General features: G+C 49.8%; 1 protein-coding gene across 9 annotated transcripts in view; it reads left to right on the top strand.

The window, feature by feature from the left end:
* Positions 1-14,850, top strand: part of Rcsd1 (RCSD domain containing 1) — a 62,086-nt gene extending 47,236 nt beyond the window's left edge. For 6 of the 9 annotated variants that reach the window (XM_076547912.1, XM_006988119.4, XM_042258505.2 and 3 more), the window contains 5 exons: positions 722-811; positions 5,167-5,238; positions 7,389-7,592; positions 8,256-8,960; positions 13,215-14,850. In XM_076547912.1, coding sequence (XP_076404027.1) covers positions 722-811; positions 5,167-5,238; positions 7,389-7,592; positions 8,256-8,960; positions 13,215-13,247 — 1,104 coding nt within the window. In that variant the 3' untranslated portion in view covers positions 13,248-14,850. The remainder of the gene's footprint in view (positions 1-721; positions 812-5,166; positions 5,239-7,388; positions 7,593-8,255; positions 8,961-13,214) is intronic. The other 3 variants (XM_042258510.2, XM_042258508.2, XM_042258509.2) reach the window with 1 other exon arrangement.
* The last annotated feature ends 1,962 nt before the right edge of the window (positions 14,851-16,812 follow it).

Genomic DNA, 16,812 nt, shown 5'->3' with positions numbered 1-16,812 from the left:
GTGAGTTCGAGGCCAGCCTGGTCGACAGAGCGAGTTCCAGGACAGCCAGTGCTACACACAGAGAAACTCTGTTGGGGAGATGGGAGGTGAGCTGAGCATGGCGGGCATGGGGCTGCACACCTGGGATCTCAGCTCTGGAGGACCAAGACTTCAAGGTCATCCCCAGTGACATGAGGACTTCAAGGCTAGGCCCAGGCTACAGGAGATTCTGTCAAACAGCAACAACAGAAATAAAAAGGAGAGCCCCCGGGTGGAAAGGGTCTGCCGCGGCCCCACAGACAGGGACAGCTCAGCTGCCTTGCTCTCTTACATACAGGATTTTGCGCTTTGGTTTTCTTAACTAAAAATAAAAGCGACCGTGATATCTAGACAGAGGAAACGCTCTAAGAGACAGTGGAGATGGCACTGAACTCAGAGACGAGTTCTGCCTCCTAGCCAAAAAGGCGAACTGTGGAGGCCATCTTGAGAGGCTGGCTCAGGTCGGGGACCTTAAGTGCGAGAGGACAACATTGCTGAGGAGAAAGGGAAAGGTGACCATGGCCAGCGCTGATCCATTCAGCAGGAGGACGGTCCCTAGACGGTCAGCTCCACCTCCATTCTCTCCTCATCTAGACATCTCTAACCACCCCTAACACCGCTTTCCAGTCCTTCCTTTCCTTCTCTATTGCCTGATTCACCCCCTCTCTCTTTTTCTCTGTGTCGTCTGTTGCTCTCCCTCTAGACACCAGCCAATAGACCAGCCAGAAGGAGACCGCCCTGCTCTCTCCCCCTGTTCCCCCCCAAGGTAGAGCTGGGCCAGAATGGTGAGGAGGTAAGTGCTTCCCCGGGATCAGAGATGCTGGCTGTGGGCTTTCATCCCCTTTGCGGGAAGAGCTACAAACATCACACGTTTAGACCTTGCCGTCTGCCCAAGGGTCTCTCCACCTCAGATACAAGAATGAGTCTCTCTTGATACTTCTGGATCTTCTGCCTTGGAGTCTGGCTTTCCCCGGTCTCTCACACCAAGACTCTTTAAGGATCAGTCAGAGACCAGAGCCGTTTTCCAATCTAAGTCTCGATGGGGTGTAGAAGGGTCCTGGACAGAGAGGCTGTGCTGCCAGAGGCAGGACTATAATGCTGGAGAAGTTCATGGTCCCTCCATAGCCTCAAAAAGGCTGGCTATTGTTCAGGATCACTGGAAGAAACCCAGAGCACAGGAGGCCTCCTGGGCCTCGGATATAAATAGCCAGAGCTGCCAGAATAATGAAGGCCCTGGTGTCATAGATCATAGCCAGTAATAGAGTCCCAGCCTGCAGCCTGCCCAGCCTTAGTTATCTGATTGTAGCTGTTAGAGTGGCCGCCGCCGCCGCAGGCCCCAGCCCAGCAGCCCATGAACTTTCCCTGTGGTCACGGCCATGGTCATGCCAGAAACCAATTTGCACGTTGTCTCCAGGCCTGGGAGGCCAAGCCCAAAATAGAGCAAGCAAGTCACACAGCTCAGTTCCCAATTCCCACTTCAGCTCCCTCTTCTTCCCTCCCCTTCTTTCTGGGGATCAGCATCCTGATAAAAGGCACCAAATGCCCCTGTGGACTTAGGCAGACCTACATTTGGTCCCCTATAGAGTAAAACGGTTGATGTAGATGAATAGTTTTTCAAGCCTTTTTGTCAACCCAAAGCTCACAAGTGCATCAAAAAGCAGAGAACTCAGGCCAGCAAGATGGCTCAGCGGGTCCAGGCACTTGCTTATCACCAAGCCCAATGACCTGAATTCAATCCTTGGCAACCACATGGTCAAAAGAAAAAAAAACTGGCCCCCCAAAGTCATCCTCTGACCTCAATACACATGCCATGGCACATATGTGCCAAACACACTCCATACACACGAATGAATGAATGAATGAATGAATGAATGAATATATGTAATGAAGAAGCAGTGAACTTGGCACATGGGATATGGTTCAGTGGATAAGAGCACTCATTGATGTTCTGGAGTTCGATTCCCGGCACCCACATCACATGGTGGTTCACAACCATCTCTAACTCCAGGTCCAGGGGGAATATGATGCCTTCCTTTGGCCTCTATGGTCACCAGGCATCAAAACACCCATACGCATAACTAAAAAATCATTTAGTTAAAAATACATTTAAAAAAAATTTAAAGGGTGGAGAACTCATAGCTACTCCCAGTCAAATAGAGGTGGGGTCTGGGGCCCGTCTGCTCTGGGAATAACTCCCTCTCCACCGAACAGGGTGGCCTCGTGAGCTGCGAAACCCCAAGAGCTGAGTTTAACAAACTGATTTTTTTGTTGGGTCTCCTCAGGCGCTGGCATCATGATGCTGTGACTTCGTGGCGTTCCCAGCCAGTGCTACCACCCCCAGCTTCTCTTTGCAAAGGGTTAACTTCTCCTTGCAGCCCTGCCCCGCTGAGCTTGGCACACTCTGCTGCGGTAGAGGTGCGGGGCCGATGCTGCGGCCGTCTGAGGCTGCCCCCTGATAACCTAGGCTTGCCCCAAGAGGAGTCGTTGCCCCACACTGGTTCCTTATTTGAGAAACAAGGACAGGAACATTATGAGAAGGAGTGCGGAGGGGGTGAGGTGGGGGCTGGGTGGGGAAGCTTTGCTCGTGGGAAGGAAAGCAGATGAAGCGAGTCAGGTTTGTAGTGACTGGATTGTCCGGCTTCATTTCACGGACTTTATTATTTTTTTTAAAGGTTTATTTATTTATTATGTATACAGCATATATGACTGCAGGCCAGAAGAGGGTACCAGATCTCATTACAGATGGTTGCAAACCACCATGTGGTTGCTGGGAATTGAACTCGGGACCTCTGGAAGAGCAGTCAGTGCTCTTAACCTCTGAGCCATCTCTCCAGCCCCCCATTTCACGGACTTTATAAGAATAAACTTTTAGAGCTTTTATCCATGGGGCAAGAAACCCAGGAGTTAAAGGCGTGTGATAGCCAAGGGGTAGAGTGAAGAGGAAGGTGGCATTTAAACTGAACGCCCCCTTCTGGAGCGTGTGTTCATGCAAGCAACACCACCCCCAGGATCAATGACTCCCTTTCTGCCGTGAAATTCAGAGTGGGGTGTCACACGGCACACAATCACAATCCCAGCCCTTCAGAGCGTGACACGCAAGGATTGCCATGTGGAGACCAGACGGGTCTATATAGCAAGCTCCAGGCCATGCTGGACTTCAGAATGAAACCTCTGTCAGAGAAAGAGGGAACAGTTCGCCTGGCAGGGCCGCGTGGAAGGGTCACATGCAGCCTACAGGAACCCTGAGAGCCTTCGGGTTGCCCTGGGTTGCTCAAGCATAGGGATTGGAAGGATCAGTTCATCCCTTACCTCCTAGAACCCTCTGGGCCTGAGATGTGGGGTCAGCCGCCAGGATTTCACCGGCTGACTGTAGGCAAAGTGACAAGTTACCTTTTCTGAGAGAACCGGATGACTGGGTGGATGTTGAAAGGACATGGATATCGCTCCATCTGAAACTATCAGGTCCAGAACTTTCAGATGTCACGATACACTGTTGGAATGTTGTATTAATACACATATACATAAAATGTATGAATGTCAAGCTAGTTTATCTCTGCAGATTGTCTTAGCCCCAGCCACGGGCCTGGAGCCTGTGATTAAATTATAAGCCAAATGCTGCCCTCTGCTGACCATCCTGTGAACTGCACCAGCAGTTACACTTGATCATTAAATCATTAGTTCCACAGTCCACTTCTGCTGGGTCTCTAGCACTCACTGTGGTTAAAAGGCACTGTTTGTTGGATTTCCACTGTTTCTGAAAACAATTGGGAGAGTTTATAATATTACCTAAAGTGAGCTTTGGTAGAGAAAATTCTGCTGCAGTTTATGGAAACACATGAAATCCTTGGTGACACCCAGAAACTAAGACCCTCCCGATTGGGGCTGAAGGATCTTGATGCTCACTAGAAACAAAAGGCTCCATGACAGACTGACTGCCCTAGGAACGAGTCTGTCAGTGCAGACTCATGGAGGCAGCGGCAATCTAGAGCTTGAAGGAAAGCCCTTGGCATTCTTTGCCACAGCCACGAAATCTTGGTAGAGCAGGCATCCGTCCACTCATCAACGTTGGCGTCAGAAGGAGGCAGGTCTCTGAGTCCCAGCCATTGACTGCCCCATGGCAGCATGCGCTCCCTTGGCACTGGCTTCTGAAAAGGCCTCTGATCAGTTGAGTCCGTCTCTCTTCCTCTACAACTGAAACATAATCAGACACCCCAGAATATTACCAAGAGAGCAGCAGTATTTCTTTTCTGTGGTCCCAGTACAGTCGTATATGGAGATGGGGGGAGGTCATTTATATTGGTCCCAAACTACTGGAAAACCCCTTCTGTGCTCGGCCCTGTCTGTCACCATGAAAATCATCTTCTATTCTCCACCATCATTGAATCATCGTACGACGGCCATCACTTTTGCAAAGTAGTGGGAATTTAACATAAAACAGGGAGCCAGTCTTTTTACAAATACATAATCTGAAAGCAGGAAAAATTCATGGTGTACATTGATCACGAAAGTAATTGACAGAGCACACGTAATAGATAGCAACCACAGCCTGTCAGTTAAGGGCAGACAGTCAATCACACTCGTCCTCGTGGAACTAGCATGATACATGATGGCATTTGGTAGATACTTGACACATGTATCTGCTAAATTAAACTGAATATTCGGTGTTTGGGAAAATTAATATATGAACCAGGCCATGGGTGGGATTTTCCAAAATATTAATTCAGTGAAGGGATTTTAATAATACCTCTGTCTAATTCCATCCCCAGCCTGTGATTTGTTGCTTTGTTTATGACCATTTCTGCCTTTTGTCTGTGAAATTCCCTCCAATTGTTGATTTGCCTTGTAGAAGGCCATGAGGTGAAGGCCTTGATCCCCGCCCCCCAGATGTAGTTTTTCCTCCTAATGACAATGAAGTCATTCTTCCTGGGATGGGAGGCTTCCTGTGGTATGAATGTCTGCCCTGACTTCTCAGCTCAAACTCAAGCAGTCTTGCTTGTGGTGAGATGAGGGGGGTGGATACAGGAAGCCTTGCCTCCTCCAGGCCTGCGAGGTAAGTGGGTGCAGCACCAAGGTGAAGACAGCTTAAGAGACTGCCCCCTCTCCTCCCCCGGCTCACTTGATTCTTTTGGGTTTATTTGCTCTCTGTAGAAATCACCATACAGCACCAGCCACCCACCTAAAATCAAGGTGAAGAGCTCTCCTCTGATTGAGAAGCTTCAGGTATGTGTAAAATGCATCCTGCCTACTTCATGCATGCTCCCATGACTCCTGTGGTCCAGTCTTTCCCTGGTACTCATCATAGGCTACTTAAATATGTGTGTGTGTGTGTGTGTATACAGTTGAACCAGATCAAAACGTTCATATATATACATATATATGAACAATGCTGCTTCTTAGCTTGTGTATTTTCTATATTTAATTCTTCCCATGACTCAGTCCTGTTTTGTGCATTCACACAGTAAATTATGGCTACCTTCCTAAACATGTGCAATGCTTTGTAGCCTGAGAGTACTAACAACTCTTGGGACCTCTCAAGGTCATCAGTCTTGGCTCAGGGGAGTGCTGGCGGGTGGGAGGGGAGGCGGCTGGCTGGTGAGTGTGGGGTACTAGCAAGCAATGCATGAGAGCCCCCAGAAATCAGTCATAAAAGGCTGTGGAGGTCACTGAAAGTTGGGACAAATAGAGGACCCGAGTCTCAGAAAGGGCATTTAGATTTGCTCAAGATCATAAGCAGCTAGTAGGAGAAAGATCCTATGTTAAATATAATTGGGTGTGTGGGACTTTCTGGTGCTCCACCGGCCTCTCCTGCTGGTCCCCTCTCTGAGAGGTCTTACATGTGACCAGCCCAGTTAGATCTACTCAACTGTGTAGGTTAGCGTCTGTAAGGGCAGGAGGAAGAGGTGTGCCCCCAGATGGCGCTAAAAATCTGTGCCCTGGTGATGTAGCTCAGTTGCCCGAGTTCAGAAAACCCAATTCAATTCAAAGTTCAGTTCCTAGCGCTCAAAAGCTGGACATAGTGGAGCATGCCCGAAACTCTGAAGACAGAATCAGGAAGCTCAGAAGTTCGGGGCCATGCCTGGCTACATAGTGAGTTGAAGGCCTGGCTTCGTGAGGCCCTGTCCGGACTGTTAGTACATAATCCCTCCATAACCATCTTCCTGCTCTACCGTCTGTAAGGTTGATCTGGGGTCTCCCACATGTTCCCTCACTGAACCTGTAGAGTCCCTTAGGTTTTAGTCACCTTTGAGTAACTCTTCCTTTGGTCTCCCTTGTGTCCGTTTTGATCTGGTTCAACTGTACTGTGACGCCCCAGGGGGTCAGAGGAGAGACACCCTGCAGAGTGCAGAATCCACCTTTGTGCTGTCTCCAAAGACAGAACTCTACCTGGAGGCCTGAGGGACAAGCAGGCCTGCCATGAACCTCAGGAAGTTTAGGCCCCCTTCCTCTCAGGAGCCCAACGCTGACTGAGCGGAGTGTTTGCTAAGGTCATAGCCGTAGACAGCAGGTATTGATAGGCAGCAAATGCTGCTGGCTGATGGGAAGGTGACCTGGATGCCAAGGACTGCAAGAATCTGGGAGCTAAAGGTGCTGCCAGCAGCTTGTCCTTGGGCCCCTGTGACTACTCATTGGAGCTGTTCCACTTATTATTATTATTGTTAGTTGTTGTTGTTAGACAGGGTCTCACTGTGTAGTCCCAGCTCACCAATGTAGAACAGACTGACCTCAAACTCACAGACATCTGCTTACCTCTGTCTCCTGAGCACATACCTTTAACCCCAGCAACCAGCAGAAGTGGGTGGATCTCTGAGTTCAAGGCCAGGCTGGTCTACAGAACAAGTTCTAGGGCAGCCAAAGCTACACAGAGAAACCCTGTCTTGGGGGGGGGGGGGCTACACCACTGTGCCAGGCCAGGGCTATTGGAGTGTCTATTGAATCCACCTCATCATAATCTGAGCACCCAAGGCAGCCTGCTGTGAGCAGGTATGGGTAGGCCATGCTTCCAGAAGGTAGACCATGCTTCCAGAAGGTAGGCCATGCTTCCAGAAGGTAGGCCATGCTTCCAGAAGGTAAACCATGCTTCCAGAAGGTAAACCATGCTTCCAGAAGGTAGGCCATGCTTCCAGAAGGTAAACCATGCTTCCAGAAGGTAGATCATGCTTCCAGAAGGTAGGCCATGCTTCCAGAAGGTAGGCCATGCTTCCAGAAGGTAAACCATGCTTCCAGAAGGTAGACCATGCTTCCAGAAGCCGCCATAGTGTAACGGCGGATAATTGGTTGGGGAGAAGCACACAGAGTTTCCTGTTGGGCATCCTCAACCAGCTGCAGGGCCAGTGAAGCAGATGCCATCATCTTTTCCCTTTCCTCGACAGGCCAACTTAGCCTTTGACCCAGCAGCTCTTCTGCCCGGGGCTTCACCCAAAAGTCCTGGACTCAAGGCCATAGTGTCACCATTTCACAGTCCCCCTTCCACACCCAGTAGCCCTGGCATCCGGTCTCAGCCAGGTGAGGCAGAAGAGGTGCCTGTGAGCTTTGACCAGCCCCCGGAAGGCACTCACCTGCCCTCCTACACTAAGGTAAGTTCTGGCTCCGCCATATTGTGGTGTGCCCAAAGAAACTACTTGGGGTGTTCAAACTTTGGGCTTTTGTCAAGAGACATCATCTCCAGTGTTTTGGGCCATTCTCGTTGAACCCAGAGCTCACCAGTTGGCTAGTGTGCTGGTCTCTGTTTTTCACATAAAGGTGCCGAGACTCCAAACTCAGGCCCTCACTCACCCACAGCAAACACTTTACTCACTGAGATATCTGCCCAAATCATTAAACGATGAAAAGCATTTGTATTTTCCTGAGACAAAAATCTGCAGCTTACCAAGTAGTTTTACAATCCTCTAGAGCAGTGGTTCTCAACCTTCCTAAGGCTGCGACCCTTTACTACAGTTCCTAATGCTGTGGTGACCCCCCAACCAGACAAGCATTTTGTTGCTACTTCATAATTCTGCTGCTGTTATGAATCATAATGTAAATATCTGATAAGCAGGATATCTGATAGGCAACCCCTGTGGGGTCTTAACCTACAAGTTTAGAAATGCTGCTCTAGGTTCTGATTTATAATAAACAGCAAATAACTTCACACCCTCCTAGGAAACCTAATGGACCTTCAGTGAGTTCATTCAGCATGCATAGTTCTTCTCTTGGGCTTTTTTATTTTCAAGATAATAGTCCCTCATATCTTCTCCCAGGTGCGGACAAGAGGCTCAATTAAAAGACGTCCTCCCTCCCGGCAATTCCGGCGGTCCCAGTCAGACTGTGGGGACCTTGGGGACTACAGGGCTGTGGAACCATCTCAGGAAAATGGTACCAGGGAAGAGAACGGGGATGATGTGTTCCCTGGCAAGAACAAGGCCCCCGGGTCTCCCCCACCCAACCAAGAGGCCTTGGGAGATGGGGTGGAGGGACCCCTGGGGTCTGCAGAAAAGGCTCCTCGAAGGAGCAACAGCCTGGAGAAGCCAGAAGAGCAGGTCGGGACCCCAGAGGAGGCCAGTGCGGGAGACAAGGCTGGACAGAATCCAGACACAGCTGGCCAGGGTGGTCTGGAGGCCCCAGAGCCCCCCCAAACCTGCAGCGCAGAGGCTGAGAAAGGGACAGCAGCCGGAGAGCATACAGACACTGAGAAGGCCACTGAAGGGACAGCCTCTGAGGAGAGTGTGGCAGATGAAGAGGAGGGGTCCGGACAGAAAAGCGCAGATGCCAAGACACCAGAGGCGGGAGCAGTCAGGGAGAAGGCCCCCCAAAGTTCTCCTGGAAGAGTAGAGGGCACTGTTGTCCCCGAGCTGGAGACCAAGCAAAAGGAGAGAGCATCTCTGGAGCCGGGCTGCAGCCCAGGGGTCGACGGTGTCCCAGGAGAGACCAGCAATGAGATCCAGAATGATCACGAAGTCTCCACGGTAGGTGGCCCGCGTGGTTCAAACCGGGTCATGGCCAGAGCTGCCCCTGCTGTCCCGTGTCCTGTTCCTCCCAGGCTGGTGCTCAATCAGCTCAGTGTGCAGGAACAAAGTCACCAGGCCCCTCACCGTGTGCTGACTGAGTAGAGACGGCCTGTCTCTGTGGAGAGACAAGAAGGGAAGTGTGTCTCGTGGCCTGGCCTGCCTCCAGCTGACTGGGCCAGCTTCTGGGGTGTGCATGGGGTGAGCAGGGCTTGACAACTGGGTGACAGATGCTGGCAAGGTCTGCTGGGGGGTTTTGCGGGGTGCTGCCGTTGGGGTTCCGGGGTGAGTCTGTGTGGAGAGAGCAGGGACAAGACATCGGGGACACTGACAACCACAAGTGGCCGTGGGTTGGGTCTTCAGAGGAGGCTTTGTGTGACATCCACGTAGTCGCAGGCAATGTCCCGTGTTGCATCTGAGAAAGGAGACAGCACAGTCCCTGCCCTTCTGTCAGCCTCCACACCCTGGACCTTCCCCCTCCACCTGTCTGCTCCCCCCAGCTCCCAGAAATCCCCCCGAACTCACCTGTTGCTTCAGGGGAAGACCCGGTTCTGTAGAGGCTTGGAAGCTCCCCAAGGACAACGGGGCACCCACCCCAGCCTGTTCTGACTGTTTCCTCAGCTCAGTCACCTTTATGTCTTCCTTTCCGATTTTGTAGCTCCCTCCGCCACCACGTGCATCTGCTATGGTGGTCTTTCTGGCACCCTTTTCGTTCTCTCGATAAGATTCATTCTCTACACGGTCACCGCATCGTCCGTCGGTCGATGGGTCGTTGGCTGGCATGGAGCTGCTCTTGGCAGGATTTCTCACCTCTTTTGTTAGGGTTCTAGGCACAGCACCACAGGCTTGAAGCAACAGAAATAAACCAAGTGTGCTGCTCATGCCTGAAATCCCAGCACTCAGGGTGAGATGGAAGGATGGCATGAGTTCAAGGCCAGTGTAGGCTACATAGTCCAAGACAGCCTGAGTTAAAAACCCCGTCTCTGAATGAATGAATGAATGAATGAATGAATAATAAGGATGTTGTCTCTCACAGTTCAGAACGTCAGAGACACCAAAATTAATAAACTGAGCCCCTCCAGAGGGCTGAAAGAGACCCTGTCCCTCTTCTGTTAGCTGCTGCTGGCGCCCTAACAATCTTTCCCTGCCTCCCCCAGCTTCTGGTGGCTGTCCTAAGTGTTTGGCAGTCTGTGGGGGGAGGATGCCTCTCTCCAGCCTCTGTCACCATCTCGCTGTGGCCTTTCTGTCCCTGTGTCTTGGATTTCCTCCTCTTTTCTCGCATAAGAGAGCAGTCTTGGGATGCAGGATGTGCCTTAAAGCTGGTGCGATCTCGCCTTGACATCCTTCGTTAACGTCTGCAGCCATCTGCTTTCCAAAAACAGATCCGATTCGGAATGGACACACACTTCCTTCCCTGGCTCCCCCCAGAGCTGCGCTCTAGCAATCCGGCGTCTTTTCCCTGCAGCACACCGGGTCCATTCCCTACTCGGAGCTCTACCTTTGTAGCCCCCTCCGACAAGAACACTCCTCTTCCTGATCCTCAGATGGCCCCTTCTGACCCATCCTCAGGTCTCAGCTCAGCCGATGCTCCTCACTAAAGCCTCTCTTGTGACCACTCAGTCAAAGAAATCTGTCCCCGCCCCACAGTTACCCTCTCCCATAATCCTCCTTTGACATTTGCCCGAGTTTTGTTGATTTATTTTTTAGATTTGTTTACTTCGTTTTAGGTGTATGCATGTTTGGCCTGCATGTATGTAGGTGCACCACGTGCATGCCTGGTGCCTGCGGAGTGTAAAGGAAGGTATTGGATCCTCTAGAAGTGGAGTTAGGGATGGTTGTGAACCACCATGTGGGTGCTGGAAACCAAACCCAGGTCTTCCGCAGGAGCACCAAGGGCTCTTAACCCCGGAGCCACCAGCCTTGCGGCTCCTCTCCTCTTTATTATTATTGTCTCTTGCACTTTTCTTCTAGTATGCCCTCCAAACTTACTGTAGACTCTGGAACGGGGTGGGTCTTTCAAAAATACATGTACAGAAGATGAATGACTTTTAGCTAATTGATTAGTTTCCCAAGACAAGGTCTTACTCTATAGCTCAGGCTGGCCTGATGCTCACTGTTAGTCCAGGGGGTCTTGAACTCAAGGAAATCCTCCTGCTTCAGCCTCTTGAGGACTGGGACGGGTGTGCGCCACTATGTCCAGCTGAACAGATGAATTTTTAAAGAGGAGTAAAGTCCCTTGGCTCGAAGTAAATGACTCCCAGTGACAGAACAAGAGCCCAGGTACAAGAGGGGTTACTGCTCTGGGAATGCTCCTCCCAGGTCCTCAGGTTTTATCATACCAAGGAAATTGGGGAGAAGAAAGTGTCACATGCACTCAGGGAGTATGACACTTTAATACTTTCCATTTCTATCTGAGCCTCCTTTACATTTGATTTAGAATGAACAGTCTTCTAGAATCTTCTAGAACTGGGAGATTCCACTAAATCCCCAAATTACCGTAAATACCCAAACCCTTAGTCCTCTTGGAGTCCAAGTAGTCCTCCACCAGTGGCTCCCACACCTCTCACTGACAGCCTCTTCTGGTCCTCAGGAGTGGGGGGTCTCCTGGGTGCGAAGTTGGAGGGGCCTTGTTATTTCTGGAGAGTCTCGGGTCGAGGGTGGCTTCCTGAAGAAAATTCAGGCAGGAACTATGGGGCAGGCCCTCTGGTCATCTCTCCAGCTTTACACTCTGCATTCCTAACCCAGAGAGCCCTGGCCAAGGGAGAGAATACCTCAGAAGCACTGTCCCGGCAAACAGCAGCTCAGATAAAGAAGACCCCCCGCCCTGCACCTCTCCACACACCCCCATCCCCAATCAACTTCAGTACTAGTTGGTTCACCCTCCTCGTTTTAGATCGGAAGGTATGGTGGGCCTGGAAATTGTCCAAGGTCTCTAAGCTCCCTCAGCGCTGGCCAGGTAGGCACCTGTTCAAGGTATAAGAACAAACTGTTCGTGAAGCTCCACTGTCTGTGTGAATTATCTGTCTACTCTACAAGGACTATTGCTTCCTGTCTCCTCTGGATTAGAGTCAGAACACCTCAGACACCAGGACAAAGGGCTCCCCAGTGACAGTAGTTATGAGAGGTCTCTTGGCATTTCCCCCAGGCACCCAGGCCTCTCCTGGGTCTTTCCTTGGGCTGGCAGAGACAGGCAGGATGCCATAAGAAGTGGTTTCCCACTCCCAATCTGATCCCAGGTTGTGGCTTTGGTTGACAGAAATCAATTGATCAAATAAATTACAGTCGCTCTTGTTCAGTCAGCACCCAAGAAGCACAGGCTGTCTTCATCGCTGTGGGAGAGACTGGGCCTTCAAAGTGGGGAAAACGCAGCGGCAGAAACAAGACAGACTATGTGGGCTCTGCCTGCCAGCAGGGCTATGTGATGTTCAAGGGACGGAGCAAAGCATTCTTCACGAGGAAGGGGGAAGAGTGCAGTTGGTAAAGTTCTCGCCATGCAAAAGTGAGGATCTAAACTCCAATCCTCTACACCGCTCTTCAAAAGGATAGGGGGGTAGACAAAGCAGTGCATGGTGGTACATATCTTTAATCCAGCCTTTGGGAGACTGAGGCAGGTGAATCTCTTGAGGCTTGCCTGGTCTACATAGCTAGTTCCAGGCCAGCCAGGACTACACAACAAGACTCTTGTTTATAAACAAACAAACAAGATGGACAAGAACTTAGGAAGACATCCAGCATCTGCCTCTACACACAGATATGTATGTGCAGTTGTACACACATTGCATGAAACTGTATATACACCACACACACACACACACACACACACACACACACACACACACACACCATAGAGCAGGGGAAAGTTACATAGACATCAAGTGTAAGGTGGTAGCTAAAGGATTACCTTCCTGCTCTGTTAGCCCTGGAAAGTAATTTAGCATCTCAAGCTCTGCTCCCGGGGATGAAGTCCCCAGTCTACCATTTGCTAGCTGTGCGATCCTGGGAAGTCACTTCCCTCTCTCAATGCCTTAACCGTTTCACCTATAACATAGTTACTAGAACCACCTAACTCCCCTAAGGTTTTGAAGATTAAATGACGTGCAAATAAATACAATCAGGCACATTGCCTGCTGGCTCACTCCTACTTTATGATTTTTGCCTTATCTCACATCCCCAAGGAGATCTGCTGAGTGTCGGTCTTTCTTTCCCTGTTCACAGGATGACATCCCCATCGAGGACACTCGAATGTGAGAGCCGGTGATGAAGCCACCAGAGACATCTCCTTGGAAATGGCAGCAGCAGCAGCAGCAGCAGCAGCAGCAGCAGCAGCAGCAGCAGCAGCGCATGAAGCCACTGCAGAAGCAGAATCCACTGGGAATCTGGAGTCAGCCCAGGATGCAGGGTGGACCATCCCCTGTAGGCCGCAGCAAATGTCTTCTCTTTGGAGATTAGAGTTGACGGCGGTAGAGTTTTATCAACTTCAGTGTGTGTCACTTGACGAACTTGACTCAAAGTAAAACATATTTAAAGCAGCGATTTGCCGTGGTGACGAACAACCCACTCCTCGGCATTACTGGTCATCCTCTTGACCCCCCACCTCTTCCTACAGCTGACCACCCGACTAGGCTCTGGTTCAGTTTCTGTAAAGTTACAGCCTTTTCCATTGTTCTAAACTTTTTATGGTTCTCAGATGTAACTTAAAACTAACTTGAGGTAGAGAAGATCGTCTTGTGGAAGGTAAAATCCTCTAAGTTACAGAAGACCTAAAAGCATATCAAAGCCCTCAAGACGATCTTTCCACTTGCTCCAAGGGGAAGAGGGCCAACCAATTTCAAAAACATTAGACTCCAAGAGATATTTATTAGGACATTTCAAAACTTGTTCCTGTCTGTTCCAAGGGCCGGCGCGTTTCTGGTCACGTAATCTGGCTGATAACAAGGGGTGGTGACTGGTCCCTCTCATCCCGTCCTACCACCCTCCCCCACCAGGAGGGGATGGTACAGGAACTCCTGTGGAGAGGCAGGATGCTCAGCCAGGCTGCTTTGTGCTTCGTTTCCTCCCCCTGAAGGTGCAACAGCAGTATGCCTACATGATGATGCAGGCGGGATCGCAGTCTCCCACGGTTACACTTGAACATGGGCCGACCTCTGGGAGGTGCCTTTCGTACCCAGGGTTCAGCTTACCTTCTGAGAGCATCCCTCTTGGCTTCTCTAGAAAGCTTGTGTTTGTTTGCTTTTGCTTTTTTTTTTTTTTTTTTTTTTAATCTCACCATGTAGCCTTCAACTCACTATATAGCCCGGGCTGGTCTTGAACTGCCTCTGCCTCTGGATTGTAGGCATGCATCACTATGTCGGGTTCTCAGTAAGCATTTCTCAAAGCCAAGGCCAGGTTCTTCTCCTGGACTCAGGAGGTCTGAATTGGGGTCTTCGGTCTGTTTTTATCAGGAACTTTCGCTTAGTGTTCTGTCTGGAGATGAAGGAGGGTTTGTGGGATGGGATCTGACTGTCCATTCCCCTGCTCACCTCCACACCCCTCTTCATGCACTCCTGCTGAAGAAATGGTAAATAAATGATAAATCTTCAGGGTTGGTCCTTATTCTGAGCTGACTAGTTCTATGTCTCAGGGTACAGACCTGCCTTCTAGAGGGATGGTTTTCCCGGAAGTCCATTAGACCACACCAACTCTGGCTCCAGAAAACGGTATCACGGACTTAAAAAGGCCAACGTCACTGGTGGTACCTCAGTTTTCTCATCCAGTCTATAGGTTTTCTGATTCCAAGAGAGTGTTAATATGTGAGACACATTATTTTTCAAAATAGTTTGTAAGTTGTAATAAACTTGTGACCTGGTCAAGACTGGCAATGTCATATACATTATAAACTTTGAACTTGAACAGATTTGGGGGAAAAGTGTGTGTCAGGCATTTTTTGAGTTCTGCATATTGGCTACTTACTTGTTGTTCACCACCGGGGGCATCCGCCCCTTGAAGAATCCGTGGTTTTATTTGTGCATCTCAGTAGACTGTTTCTACACTCAGGGGACTGCTTTGTGGGTAACAGGGAGTGATAACTATGATACTTTATGATTATGTGTGGTGGCGAAGGTATGTAAAAGCAAGGGCAGGCTGTAGGTGTGAAAAGAAACTATTCTCCTAAAGGCATGTAGTAGAAGGTGAGAAAGGAGCAACTTGAAAATGTGGTATCTTTGTGACACCGCAGGGACATGCCTGATGGCGTCAAGGTAGCTTTGTCCATGTCCCCGAATCTCAGCCCGCTGGCTGTCACTTACATCATTTGTTCCAGCTTATGAAAACAGCCCTATTCCCAGGGGTTCTTCATTACTAAGGAGCCTCTTGGCAGGGTGTCTCTAAAGGGCAGACGCTCTCCTGTTCTCCTCTGGAAACTTGGGCTCTCTTTCTGAAGCACCCAGGACTGAGTCCTGGACTTTCATGGTGGCTAGGGAGGATTCCACATTTGCGTGGGTTTTTTTTTGTTTTGTTTTGGGGGGATGCATTGAGACAGGGTCTCTCTATAGTTCTGGCTATCTTGGAGAGTGCGTTGTAGACCAGGCTAGCCTCAAACTCATAGGGATCCTCCTGCCTCTGCTTCCTGCATGCTAGGTATTGGATTAAAGGCATTCAGCCCCATGCCTAGAGATAATACTTAAGTTTAAAGAAGGTTATCTGAAGCTAGGCATGGTGACTTACCCCTGTAACCCTTTCCCTGTGGAAGCTGAGGCAGGAAGGTTTCGAAGAGTTTGAGGCCAGCCTGGGCTTCATTGTCTTAAATACACACACACATACACACACACACACACACACACACACACACACACACACACACACACATACACACTAACATGCATATACACAAAGCTTGTCTGTGTCTTAGGTAACACATTGTCACAACCAGGCCAGGAAGATGTTGTTTCATTGGGATTTCTTTAAAGGTTTGAAAGAAAACAGACTCTTCCATAGTGACAAGCTGAAGAATAAGACCTCCTTTCGTGGCTTTTCTAGTTCAAATTGTGTTTCAAACTGCATCCTTCCTACAGGAACAGGGAGGAGGAAGAAATCCGCCAAATTTAGAAGATCCTGTTTATTCTGGTTTGCTTTTCTGTTGCTGTGACAAAACATTCTGAGCCAAAGCAACTTGGGGAGGAAAGGGTTTATTTGCCTTTCACTTCCCGGTCACAGTTCATGACTGAAGGAAGTCACAGTAGGAACTCAAGCAGGAACCAAGGCATACATCACAGAAGAATGCTGCTTTCTGGCTCACTCTCCCTGGCTTGCTCAACTAGCTTTCTTTACAGCCCAGGCCCACCTGCCTAGGGAGGGTACCGCCCACAGTAGACCGGACCCTCCTACATCAATCAAGACAATATCTCATAGTCACAGCCACAGGTCAATGCGATCCGGGCAATTCTTCAGCTGAGGTTCCCTCTAATCAAGGTGACTCCAAGCTGTCAATAAAAACATTGGTTCAGCTTCATATAGAGTTAGTTAACTGTCTGGCTTCATGTTCCTATTGCTGTGATGAAACCATAACCAAAGCAACTTGGGGAGAAAATGGTTTATTAGGCTGAAATTTACATCTCATTGGTCATCATTGAAGGAAGTCAGGACAAGGACTCAAACAGGACAGGAATCTGGAGGCAGGAACTTAGACGAGGCCATGGAGGAGGGCTGGGCCCTCCCACTTCAATCACCGGTTAAGAAAATCCCTACAACTGGATATGATGGAGGCATTTTCTCAGTGGAGGTTCCCTCCTTTCAGATGACTCTAGCTTGTATCAAGATGACAGAAAACTAGTCGGGA

The sequence above is a fragment of the Peromyscus maniculatus genome, chromosome 11 (genome assembly GCF_049852395.1).
Source record: "Peromyscus maniculatus bairdii isolate BWxNUB_F1_BW_parent chromosome 11, HU_Pman_BW_mat_3.1, whole genome shotgun sequence".
In the NCBI taxonomy this organism is placed as follows: domain Eukaryota; kingdom Metazoa; phylum Chordata; class Mammalia; order Rodentia; family Cricetidae; genus Peromyscus; species Peromyscus maniculatus.
This window is presented reverse-complemented; position numbering and strand designations above follow the sequence as displayed.